At 37.2% G+C, this 13,591-nt stretch overlaps 1 protein-coding gene across 2 annotated transcripts in view; it reads right to left on the bottom strand.

Annotated features, from left to right (window-relative positions):
• Window positions 1-13,591, bottom strand: part of PDE4D (phosphodiesterase 4D) — a 348,424-nt gene that overhangs the window by 81,965 nt on the left and 252,868 nt on the right. For both annotated transcript variants that reach the window (XM_054286110.1, XM_054286118.1), the window contains exon 2: window positions 11,795-11,986. In XM_054286110.1, the coding sequence (XP_054142085.1) occupies window positions 11,795-11,986 (192 nt within the window). The remainder of the gene's footprint in view (window positions 1-11,794; window positions 11,987-13,591) is intronic.

Raw genomic sequence — 13,591 nt, 5'->3', positions numbered from 1 at the left:
TAGACAACATGAATCAGCCCGGAGCATTAACAGGAGAGTTAATGACCACCTGGGTTTAGTGCCTCTTTATGTTTTCATTGGGTCAGGAAAACATCAGCAAATGCCCTGCACTATAATTTTAGATAAGGGTTGCTTAATGAATTACACAAAGGCTTTAGCAGAAGATAAGCCAAGTGCCTTTTTTTCATTTTTTTATCCTGTTCTCCACTGAAAGAGAGTGTGACTATGCTACTTCACTTCCAGGAAAATTATGCTCTTTGTCTTTGAGTTCTGTGAAATGGCATTATCTGATATGTGACAGCTGGCTTAAATGTTTCTCAGTAGTCCTTTCATTTCTTATTTTTTATAAAGGATATTTTTATTTGCATAGAGCTACTCCATTTTTTGCTTCTTTTTTGACATTTAAAGGGCTCCCAGCTCAAAACATAAGGCCACTTTACAGTCTAAACTGTACATTTAGAAATTATGAAAGGGCAGAATTATGAAGATGAAAGTTTACAGGTAGCAGCAGCACTGGACAAAGAACAGAAAATGTTCAATAGTTTCTACCTGTAAATAAGACAGTGGAGACATGGAAATGGTTCTTTCTAGCATCTACCAGTGGCAAATACTCTGAATGCCCAATATATGACACAAATGCACAAAATATTCACCAGTGCCTCAAAATACCAGACAACTCCTGAAACATAGTCACTAACAGTTAATTTCAGATTGGCAAAAAAATATGAAAATAAGACTGTCCTCCTCAAAATCTCTTGTGGGATTTTTTATTGTAGATGGTACTTCCTCTCCTTCCCATTTAGCCCCTGTTTGCCATCCTGTGGATGCTGAGGCACCCATAAAAGGTAAGAGCTACGTGTTCTTGGCTTTCTGTCCTGGAGGATCTTTATTCTTTTATGTAAAATAACAGGATCTCATTTTTCTCATTTTCAAATTTGATTCTACTTGAGTTGTTTCTGGACTGTATTTCACTGAAGAACATTGATATCATACTGTAGCTTGTTATTCTTCAGAAGAGGCATGATTAAGTAGTAATTTAATGTACTGAAATCAAGCCAGGACTTGATTTTCACTTTTCAAATCTCCCTTGTGTCAAGAGCAACAAATCCAGATATTATCATTATTTTGGTCAACCTGATACTGAACGTACAGATATCTACAGCTTTCTCAAAATAGTTTAGCACTCACCAGACCACTTGAAGTACAATGCAATCATAAAAGGTGGTGAGCAATCTTTGATCCACATTAGGTCAGAAAATCTGGACAAGGTGAGATGGTTCAAAAATAGAGCAGATACGTCCAAAGAAGCTTGTGGTGGTTTTGATACAGAAGAGCAGGAACACATGATTCAAAATGCCATTGATACAGAGTGTACTGCAGTGTAATAAACACTACAGTGTATCAGTGTCCCCCTCTCCAGATGACATGGAAGCTTATGGGTAATTCATTCTGGATTCCAGATAGGATAGTGCCCTCATCTGTATACAGAAGCAAGAGGGAGTATAAATACTGCAATATGCCACAAGCTTCTAAATACAGACAGAGGTATTAGCCTTTAAAGCTAGAAGAAATTGTTCACATCACTGCTAGACTCTCTTAACTAGAATGCCTGCTATACTTGTTCACGTCTTAATTTTTCAAAGGAAATAGCTGTTTGAAAACAGAATATTTTTCACAGAGCCCCAAAATTCAAAATTATCAGTTCTCCATCACCAAAGAACACTGCTAAAACATGCACCGGCCCACATGAGTTTAATGCCTGTTACATAAAACACAAGCAAAATTCTCTTTAGCAGACCAAAGATTATACACTGCATTGCAAGCTATTAGCCACAGTAAAGTGGTGAAGCCTAAACTTCTGCAAATTTCTCACTTTTTCTTCATAACATTTCCTACATGACACTTGAACTCACACCATATAACCTATGCTGATCCCCACCCTGAGGAAGAGAGGAAAGTTCTGAATTAAGAAAGAAGCTATTTGAACATGTTCAGTACAAAAGTTCTGCTTCCTTTCCTCAGGATTTGCATCAATTTGTCTCTTTTATCCCAATCACAGAACAGTAATTAACTTTTCCCCTAATAATAAGGAACTTAGAGATGCATGGACAGACAGAGAAGCAGGCAGGAAGATTAACACAAGGATAAGACAGGGTGACTGCATAACCTTTACTTCATATTTAAACTGCATTAATTTAATATAAAATCTAATAAGAGAAGTAACTAGAGAGATATTCTGCTGACCTACCAGGATACACTGAAAAAATAGTGGATGTTTTTTATAGTAGTTAGAAAAAACTCACTATATCCATCAAGGAGAAGGATATCCCTTGATATCCTTCAAGGCTTTAGAGACCATGAGGAGAGTGAGGGACCTGCCCCTGTGGAGCTTCACAGGGAACCTCCTCAGAGTTTGTCTTTCTAAAGGCCAGAGTAAACACAGTTTAAGGTTTTCTGGGTATTTCTGGACTTTTACATGAATACCAACCGAGTTATCTTTAGGACATGCATTGAAGTTATGAGATATAAACAGGACAAATAGGAGCTCTGCCTTATTTGAATAGAGGGGAGAAAACATACAACACATATTTACATCAGTTTGACACAAATGTACCAGCTTAAAGTATGATTTTATTGGTTGGCAACACTCCTCCCCTTGAATCAAAACCTTACTTATATTCTCATAAATACTGGCTGAGGATGCCTGTCAGGCCTTGAATCCATCTGGCATAGTCTGTGTTGGATTCTCTGGCTACAGACTTTGGATGTAGACCATTTGAAAGAAAAAAGCCGCCAACTGAATTGAAAAGCCCAGGAGGAGAGTGGCTGTAGGGAATCCCTGAATGAAGTTCCACATCAAGAGCTTTCATCTCACTGCTTTCATCTGCTTTCCTCACACTGCCATATGAATTTACTGCATTTTAAAGAACTGTATAAGAAAGAAGATTGGCATTAAGGTAGTCTTCTGTTTGGGTAAAAAAATATATGGCAGCTGCCTTTTGCAGTGTAAACATCTAGATTGGGATAAAACATTGCATCCACTCATTTCTGCATACAAGGCTTACTGTCCAATAGTGTGTCTCAGCTTAGATGAGACATTTGTGTTTTGTTTGCTGGAACACAATTATACCATATACAAAACCACAAATGAAAGAGAATAAGATGATGGACTACCCTAACTGCCAGGATTTTCTTTTCTGTCCCAATAACATTTGCTTGATACTTATCATCTGCATTTGAAAAATACAAATGGGTTGGTTTGCAAAATTGATTTTGTGAGGTCAGAAATCATAGTGTTCCAAGTCAGCTTATTCTGCAGTAATAGTGCTGAAGTCACGTCACCTCAATTTTTAAAGACTTTGAGAAAAAAATTTCTGGCCCTGAGATAGCTTAGGCCTTGCTCAAAAAGCCAAGACTAAATAAGTGTAAAAAGCAGCTCTTAAGGTTTGGCCCACATTACAAAATTAATGTGTGGGTTTACACCTTTTTGTGGGGTTGCACCTTTTCCTAGATAGCCAGTGGGTTATTAGTGATTTGCACATCTTTGAAAGGGTAAGCACAATCTGAGGGATGATTGGGCATCTCAGGCAGGGGATAGAGTCTATGACACTGCGGGCAGGCTGGGATTTAGGGTTGAGAGAACAAGCAATTAAAATTGGTATCTGAGCTATGAGCTGTAGAAGAGGGGGTTGTTTTTCCCAGAGCATTTTAATTCTGTGAACATGTACATAAGAGGATTGTTAAAAAGAGCTACTTGAAACCACAGAAATTAGACCCTGAATGAAGCAGACTCTCATCAACTATTGTCTGAGTGTTTCAGAGCACCACAATTTTATGTAACACTGTGCAGTTATGTCCTCCTGATACATCTGTCTAATTCAGCAACACAGCTAGCCCTAATTAGCGAAAAAGTATTGCTGTAATATTGGGAGTTCAGTACAGTTAATTTAATCAAGCTTAACCAGATGAAGGAGGATTGGCTCCAAAAAGCCACAGCACCTGAGAAGTCCATTATCCCAGCCAAAAGAATGCTGGTTATAGTAATTCTCCTTGGACTGTCTAACTAAGCAAGTGAGATTTAGAAAGACAGACTAAAGGGAGAAAAAATTTCCCCAGTATAAATGTCACTAGTGAAAACTTCAGATATAAGTCTTTCCAAAGACCCCAATTGACTTTATAGGGAGCATAAATCAAGTTGCTCCACTATGATGTTCATTAAGAAAACAATTCTTGTCTGCCTTACAGAAATCAAAACATGTCAAAAAAAATTTGAATTATTACATTTGGCTAATACACATATGTTATGCACTAAAATACCTGGAGTTTTCTAGATACAACTTGTATTTTATATAAGAAAATACTTTAATTTTTCATGTTGCCTTTTTAGCATCTCAGGTCCTGAAGATACACTTGATTAGGCTTGAAAGAAGCCTTTGAATTTGAGAAGCCTCACTGTGCATTAATAGCTCTCTTTCATAGTGCCTCTACTTTTGACCAGATTTAAAAAATAAAAAGATTTTGCTGGGTGACAAGGGCTATTTCAGGTCTCAGTGACAGTGATCTGAACTGGGGCTTACCAAATCCAGAAGCTTCACTCAGAATTGCTGGATGAGCTAGAATCAGAATTGGCTGACTACCTCAAAAAAACAGGAATTATTACTATATTTTCCCATCCAATATAATGCACTGTAGGAACACAGCTAGGCATCTTGCATCTACCAAGAAAGTCTCCTAACACCTTTGGAAGAGTTTGAGAACCACCAGGATCTCTTCTGTCAGTCCCAGCTACTTTTCCCAGAAGCTTAAACCTTTTCCAAAGACACTGCACTCACACATCTGACTTGTGTAATTTGCCTGAGGAAATCACATAGGTAGTGATGCAGTGGACCATCACAGTATGATGTGTAGCAGCATGTAGCCAGCATGAAGTGTAGCATAAAAAACCCACAGATAACTCAAGAAATCATTTGTAGCATATTGCCCTAGTCATCCACCAAGCTTCAATGCTTTAATCCTGTCATTATACAGCGGACCATTTAGATTACAGCATAATGGTGGGCAACTAACTGAGCAACTGGCCTCTATTAAGTCTGACAGAATTACTCAGTCCTGAAGGCAACAGAACATGCTGCAGGTGGTTTTCCTTCTGAAATCAGAAGGTAGTCCTCCTGGGGGTCACTGAGGCAATGGCAAGGGAAAAGAAGCTACAGCAGTGTGGCGAGTTTTTTTGTGTGTTGAAGGCGAGGCTGGATTAAGCCAGAGGAGATAGGACTTTGAATGAGAAAAATGCTGGACTCAATCACAGGAGTCCAGGCCAACTCAGCAGTGCCACTATTGTACTGTTCATACAAACAAAACCATTATTTAGCTATATCAAGGCTGGAAAACAAACAGGCATCAGAGACTACAGTGTGGTTCTGTTTTCTTCTCAGGTTTGAGAAAATTAGTGACTGGGTTTGCGTACATGACTGGGAGCGATCAAGTTAGTGTCACTTAATGAGTTACTATTAGTGAGTTTTGATTGCATTAGCTGACTATATACACAAACTTTTACCTGGTATTAAATTAAAACAAAATGTGTTTATTGTGCCTATAACTGCTTTTAATCATCAGGTGTTTGGTTGCTTGCTTGTCCCTGTCCTACAAACTTAAGTGTTTAAAACTGATATGCGTGTGTTACTTCTGAAGACTAAGACTACATGACTTTCCATGTGGGCCTCCTACAAATGCAGGCTGAAAGATTCCCTCCTTAAAAGAAATAGCAGAGCTGCTGAGAACAAGGCACTCATACAATGCAACCCAGCCTGAGAGAGCTTGCTACGAGCCGGCCACAGAGGATTTCAGGGTTTATAAAAAATGGGCCCTTAACTAAATTCAACGGTCCCTAAATGCATGTAAGAAGAAACAAGCTGACTTCAAGAAAAACAAGAAAAAAACATCAGATTTTCAGACTGTGCACTTTCAGGGATTGAACTCTACAACTAACTGAGCATTAGGGCCATTAAAAGAATTCAGAACATTCAGTTTGTGCCCTGAAGGTTGGAATGACACCTAATGTTCTTCTGGGTTGTGAAATAAATGTGACCTGTGGATGTAGGTGATCACTGAGCCAGAAAACCTGTCCAAAAGAGATCCCTGCAAAACATTCAAGTCTCTTTTTACAAAGCTACCTCTCTTCACACTGCTCCTATCCTTCAGTATTGCTGGCACACAAAATGCACATGTCCACCCTCCCCTCCACTGCTGATCAGCGGTGCAAGCCCAGGGAGCTGTGGTGTTGTGGTGTACTTGAAATCCCAGATAAGAATTTATTTTGGTACCATTTTTTTAAAAACATGCCATTTGTGACTGAAAAGATGTAGAAATTCAGTCTGTCTTGGTTGTAACTTCAATAATAACTTGTTATTTTCCTGCAAACATCCATTGTATCCAGGAGAGGGGAGAAAAAAACCTAAAACATCTAAAGTGTTTAAAGGGGAAGTGATGTGTTTAACAACAGAGCTGTTTGGAAAATTGTAAGGTTTTAGCAATCTCTCACATGGAACCAGTCATGATTCTGTATCTACTGAAAGTAAATGAAATATGTTTGCATTTCATCAACAAAAATTCTCCCCTGAATAAAAAGCAGATAAATGCTTCTCCATGCAAAAATGCTTTCTTGTTGTTTTCCAAAATAACTAATTTCCTGATTAACAAATAAAGTTAGCACAAAATTATTAATCAACTTTAAGCTAGTTGCATTCTAAGGTAAATTCTTTGTTTTGAATTCCACCTGTAAAATGTGTCAAACAACCAGAAAGGACAGCCATCTCTTTTTTTTTTTTCTTTTTTTCTTTTTTTTTTTTTCGTTTATAGCTCAAAAAAATATTGTAAGTGACTTGCAAATGACTTAGATTCATTTAAGCTGCAATCTGGAACTTCATTTAAGGACCTTAAAAAAAAAAGAAAAACACAATGAAGCAAAATATTTGTCTGTTTTTCCTAATGTAATGTAAAAAATGTCTCAAGCGATTGAATGTATTTTTTAAATTAAAGATTGTTTCGAAACAGAGTCGCACATAGAAAATGCTTCTTTATTACAGCAGGCTGGACTTTGAGGTTTAACTGTTCATTTTCAGCCAGTAATAACCATGAAATAAAAATATCAGAGATTCCTAGAAAAGCATATGATTGAAAGGAATTTCAGCTGCAAATTTTCTGGAGAATAGATAATTATTTCTAATTTTTGAACTGAAGTGCAATTACTCTTCTCAATAAACACATCTTGTCTGCTATCCCAGAATCTTGGATAGCACCTTTCATGAAAAAGGTGTATTTTTTCTTCATAACTTAAGATTCATAATCACAATATTTGATAATAAAACCAGGTCTTTCTGGCTCAGGAAAAAAAAAGAAAAAGCTTGCCTTAGAGGACAAGAAAATACATCGTCAGTAACTGTAGCTGTAGGGAAAATGTCCTGGAGAAAACTTCATCCTCTTGATATTTTTTTAATCACAGACAGCAGCAGAGGGATGCTGCTGTCCTCAGAAGTTACTGACAGAGTAGCAGTGGGTTGTTCAGGTCAGGGAATGGGTGTGTGGTGGCCATTTAGCAGACCACCAGACCAGTGACCCTGCAGTTCCCCTCAGTTCCTTGGCTAGATTCTGCTCCTTTAATGCATGTGAGCAAGTTTTAGTACATATCAGCAAATTTTGTGTAATATTACTAGTTGGAGCTGATGAAGAAAACAATGCTGACCTTCTCTAAAGAAAGCTGTAAAACTCCCCCAGTAGCTGCTTTTTTATGAGTGAGGTTCAGCTGGCCAAGTCCTGAGGAAACCAGGATGTCTGTGCTTGCTGTGCTGTGTTCTGAGAGCTTGTGGAAATGGGAGAAGAACAGACTTAAATGAGAGGTCAGAAGATGTCTTCTTACACTCAGAAACACAGTGGAGCTTGGACAGACTTTGCTGAGAATGTCTTGGTTCCCTGGTCTAGACTGCTATCCTCTGGTCTGCTTTTTCAGTATCACAGGGGAATTATACAAGTTTTTTGCCCTTCAGAGTGACATAAAACACGGGCTGTGATGCAGCACTGGACAGCTTATTGGCTTTTTATTTTCTAGGAACCTATTTATTTAACCTGATTAGAGACGTGGGTTCTACAACAGAAATTCTCTACTAATTTGATCTCTTCCTCCATTAACCAGGGCAATGATCCCTTAACAAGAAAGAGTATAAAAAGTGTTATCACTTCAACTTCTTCCTGTATTTGCAAGTTCCAGACAGCCACAGCAGTTCAAAAAAGTCAGCATTAAGTAATCAGACCACCTCAGCAAGACATCCACACAGCTCTCTGCTTCACTAGTGTCTTCAAATATAGGCCTGACAATTTTTCCAATAATTATTTTGCACATCTTTCATCTAGATACTACTTCCTTTCTCCTCTGCGTTGGTGTTGGGAATTAGGTTTTTTGGCTTTTGTTGGTTTGGGGTATTTTTGTTTTGTTTTGTTTTTTGTTTTTTGGGGGTTTTTTTGGTTTTTTTTGTTTGTTTTTTTGTTTTTGTTTTTGTTTTTGTTTTGTTTTTGTTTTGTTGTTGTTGTTGTTGTTTTGTTTGTTTGTTTTCCATTCTTTATTTTCCTTCCGTTTAAACTTGTTTTCCCTTCTTTCATCACAGAGCCTGAACTATAATTCCTGATATTGTCTCACTACCCCTCACTGCCTCATTCAGTTACTTTCTCTCTTGCACATCCTTTTCTCTGCTGGAAATCCCACAGAGAGGCTTCACAACACACCTGTGCTCATCTGCCTTGGACCTTGTATCTTCCCGTCTAAACTATTCACCTCTCCAGTTCACAAACTTTAGCAGCTTTTCCTAATCTCTGTATATAATTTCCATGTCCTGCTTTTATTATTCTCAAAGACCTTGTTATTTCTTCCAAGGGATAATTAAAACAATGTTACTGACCCCCACTCCAATTTATGTGCTTTTCTTTTCTTACACGCAGCTGCTTTTTCTGTGAAACTGTGCCCACATTTGTCCGACTAACTTTCTCTCACCAAAGCAGCCTTGTATTCATCCTGTCTTTATTCTTTTCCATAACTAATTCATGAAAATGTACTTTACATTCTCTGATTTTACAAAACTTTGCACCTGTCCATTCTCTCCCCTTGTTTCTTTACTTTCTATCTCAACTCCCTGAATGAAACTCCATTTGCTTTCTTTGTGACGTTCACTATTTTGAGCATAGTGACTCGCATTGTATCTTCTCCTGAGGATAGTACCTGACTGTATTAGTCCCTTGGTTATCATCTTATACTTTGGCTTTTTAGCTTGTTTGTAGCAGAGCCCATCTTTTCATTTTAGGTTTGCAAACAACTGAGCACAACTTGTTCCCTTCCTTGGTTGGAGCTGCATACATAAGAAATAATGACATGATGAATTTAGCACTGCCATCCACTGGCGGTCTTAACATGACATTCCACACCTGACTAAAATTTTGAAGCATTGCTACTGACTGGAAAGTATTACTCTAAGTTCAGTATTTCAGAGTAATGGAAATGCCAGAATTCTTTATGTTCTACCCCTTTCAAACACAAGATGTATGCTTTTTCCTTTGTCTTTTTCTTTACAAAGTGAAATATTGAGGCTGATTGAAGAATCAGGGGATCTAGACTAAACTGCTGTGTACAATTAATTCACTTACATTACCTGAGTGATGTGTATATTTTGTAATATATATTGCTCATGTTTAAAAAACAAACAATACTTAGACATGTATAAAGATGCAAAAGGGAAATAGGATCATTTGACACTAACCTACAATTTGGGTACTTTTTCTGTCAACCCTTTCATCTTCCACTTCATTTAGCAAGGTCCTGAATCAGAATGGTTTCATTATTTTAATAATATTCAATGGGTTTTCTTTCCATAAGCACATTCAGTTTATGGTTGAATACATACATAAGGACTTTTGGGACTTTTATTTTTTATTCCATGCTATTTTATCTTTTTAAACTTTCCTCTCTTTTATTCCATGTCTTTTTTTCACTTAATTTCTGTGATACAGCTAAGCTTATTATAATTAGACTTATTGATAAATGATTAATATTCCATGGTGAGAACAACTTGCCTTTTACATTTCCTAATGTGCTCCCCTCCAAAACAGTGGCAGGAATATCTACCTTCTTAGTACAAAGGTTCATCTGTGACAAGAGACTTTGAAAATCTATCAAGATGTGAGGTCAAATAAATTTTATATGTAAATGTGTTTCCAGAAAATTTGAAAAGAAAATAGAGAGGGAAAAAAAGGGGGAAAATGTGTGCTGTTTCAGTAATTATATTGTTTATCCAATTTACTGCCATGTGCTGAAATATTACTCAAAATTCTAGGAAATTAAGTGGATTATGAGTTCAAGGATGGAGCACTAATTGAATCTTTCATTGAAATGACTCATCTAAGCAATGCAGTCAGCTGGATTGTCCTCCTGAATGTAAAAATCTTTACAAATGTTATCCTGGTACAGGTGCCATAATAAAAGCTTGAATGTTCCCCCTTCATAAAAAAGGATATCTCTCAGAGGAAGATTTGCTGGAAAGGGGTTATTATTCCCAAGAAAAATGCATTTTTTTTTATAACAAAGTAAGTTTTTTTTTTTGTTCTAACCCATTTTGTCTCAACAAAAACTGGTTACATTTGGCACAAAGCTTACTGAGTGTTTCAATCCACAGATCTTAACTGAGTCATAGACCTTACACTAACCCTCTCTAAAGGCAGGAAATGTTCTTACCTTAAAACTATACAAAGAAAAAGAGCTATAATTAAAAAAACAACAGTTCTAAAAATTATATAAGCTGAAAAAGAATAGGAGTGTTCATTTATGACTTTAATTAAATATCAGCTCTATTTTCACTAATTTTTACGAAAACTCTTATTCTTTTTTGTGTGCCTACAGTTATTTGTGCCTACAGTAATATCTATTGGTCTTTTCCTCATTAAAAACCAGCATTTACTGTGGTTTTCTGACAAGCCTGATCCTTTATTTTAGATATCTGTTTGAACCATAAACACCAAATTGGCCATGCAAATCAGAGCCATTTAGGCAAAGAAAACCCAACCAAGCAAGAAAGAGTTAATAATTTCTCCTACTTAGAAGTGACTAGAAGATGGATCATTTAAATGTTTTTGGCATCTTACTAATAAACAGAGATTTGCATGACTTCCACTACACATGGAACCTGGGGACCACACATACTTGAAAAGCATGACTTACTACCAGAAAACACACACTTCACAGAATAGTGAGAGAGGACAGAATAAGCTTTAAAAGTTCTTTTGTTAGAAGTTTTTCCTTTAATTAAGATGGTATTTAAAATAACTTTTCTCTCAAATATATTATTTTCTTTCAGCTAGTAAATCTTTTGTCTAAAAATTGAAAAGAACACAGTTGGAAATAAATGTAATCTATTTCTTAAAATCATGAAGAAGCATAAATTGAGTTTGTGTTGTTTCTCTTGGAAATAACTTAAGAGACAGAAAATAGCTCTCCTTACTCTTTTAGTACACCAGTATTGACTATCATTACTATTCTGTCAAGGCTAATCGAGTGCATAAACATGTCAAGTACACTCTCATGATATCCTTCAAAAAGCTGCAGGAACAAGTATAATCTTCATTAAAGAAATAAACAAACAATTTTCCATTACTTCCCTGCCATAAGTGATTACAGTCTGACTTAAAAAAAAAATTTCTTGTGGCTGCAAAAATCTTGATTTTGGACAAATTATAGACTAGAAGTATTTCATAAGATACTTACATATCACTGGCAATGGAGGAATTCCTGGACATGGACTTCGGAGACAGATCATAATCACTGTCTGACCGGTAAAGGAAAGACTCCCTACGTTGGCTGTGGACAAAATTTGCCTGAAGAATTAGCCCTGACCCAGGGCTTGTCATGGGGTCCAAGGGACTTCGTCCTGATGATGTACCGTTGTCTACATCGAAACTGCAACAAGAAGAGAAAATGTTTATGTTATTGACCTAAGAATTTTAAAATATAATAAACACCCTTCCGATAAGTTATCATAGCTAATTGCTTCTTGATAGTAATGGAGAAACAAAGACCTGGTCATGTCCACTGCTACAAAAAACCATAAGCCACACAAGAGAGAGACTTTAAAATTACTGATGAACAAAAATCCCCCAAGGCCAAAGTAAAAAAATGGCAGAGAAAACTCCCATGCTACTAGAAATACAGAAAGCTTTCTACTTCTCTGCATGTAGAGTATCCACAAGCTCTATATCAGAGGAAACATGATATTTCACTATTTACTTCTTCAGATGCCAACTCTCCTGAGCTGAATACCAATTATCCTGTCTCGCACTGCTAAGGCAGCTGAGGGCTTTTTCCTTATTGAGTATCCAATCCCAATATTTTGTTACCACAAAAATATTTCAAGTACATACTTTAACTTGTCCCAGTAAAAAAAGTGCTGCGGTGGCATTAAGGTATGGGCGCGTGCTTGAACACACCTGCCTGCAGGATTAGGTTTGCTGTTTTACAAACAGATGGAAGCAGTGAGTCCTTTGTTAATGGCCAAGCAGAAGAACTTCTGTAGCCATTTGTGTCCTTGAACCACACAGCTTAGATTCAGCACTTTTGGTTGTTGTGCTTGGTATGAAGAGTGGTGAAGAGGCTTATCATTCCTAGAGAACATTTTCTCTAGAGAGGCTGAAGGACGAGGGAAAAGAAAGAAAGAGATGGAGAGAGTAGATGTTGTTTTACATAGATGGTAATTTTTCTACAAAGGGCTTTGAAAATCAGTACAAAGACCTTGAACAGGAGTCTGAAAACACTTAAACACTGGTACAGGGTGGGTGGTGCTGAGAGGATGTGTTCATAGCAATCCACGCTGCTTGACAGCCCAACAGCTCCATCTGGAACTGTATGGAGGCTTTTTGCAGCATGTGGCTTCAGGTTTGGATGTCTGTGGTATGCAATCTGAGAGGTTACAAATGTGTGGATTAGCAAGACTACCTCTCTAGGCTCATTTGCCATAGTAAATGGGGAAAAAAATAACATTGTTAAAGCATTTACGAATGAGGGATAAATGGAGGATCTTTCCCATAATTTTTCGAACATAGATAAGCATTAGCAGGATATTATGCATTTTTGCTGAACCCATATAAAGTATTCATTTTGAAAATGGTGTTCACTTAAAGGACACCCACAGTTTTCCAGTAACAGCTAAGGACAGCAGAAAAGATGCAGTGTAAGTCAGCTGCTGATTAGACTTCAGGCTAGCACAAGTGTCACTGCTGGGCATGCTACTCTGTACCAGCTTGTTTTACCTCCCAGTGACCTGGGGTTTCAATTAGGCTGCCGCTTCAATCCTTTGCTGAAGTGACAGGATTCCTATGACCCTTTTTTCCTTTCTTAAATGAACTAATCAAAGAAACATATATCGCTTATTTTGACACAGATGCAAACTGCCTGGCAGAGGATAGAATTTTGTTTCATTGTTTATTTTTAATTTGCACATACCTCTAGAACTGCAACCTTACTGCCACATTCAGATTATATTATTTTCTTTGTATTCACCACTTACAA

This window comes from Melozone crissalis, unplaced genomic scaffold (assembly GCF_028551555.1).
Source record: "Melozone crissalis strain CALT ecotype California unplaced genomic scaffold, PUWL_Pcris_2 ptg000005l_1, whole genome shotgun sequence".
In the NCBI taxonomy this organism is placed as follows: Eukaryota; Metazoa; Chordata; class Aves; order Passeriformes; family Passerellidae; genus Melozone; species Melozone crissalis.
Note: the sequence above shows the minus strand (reverse complement) of the source record. Positions and strands in the feature narration are given on the sequence as shown.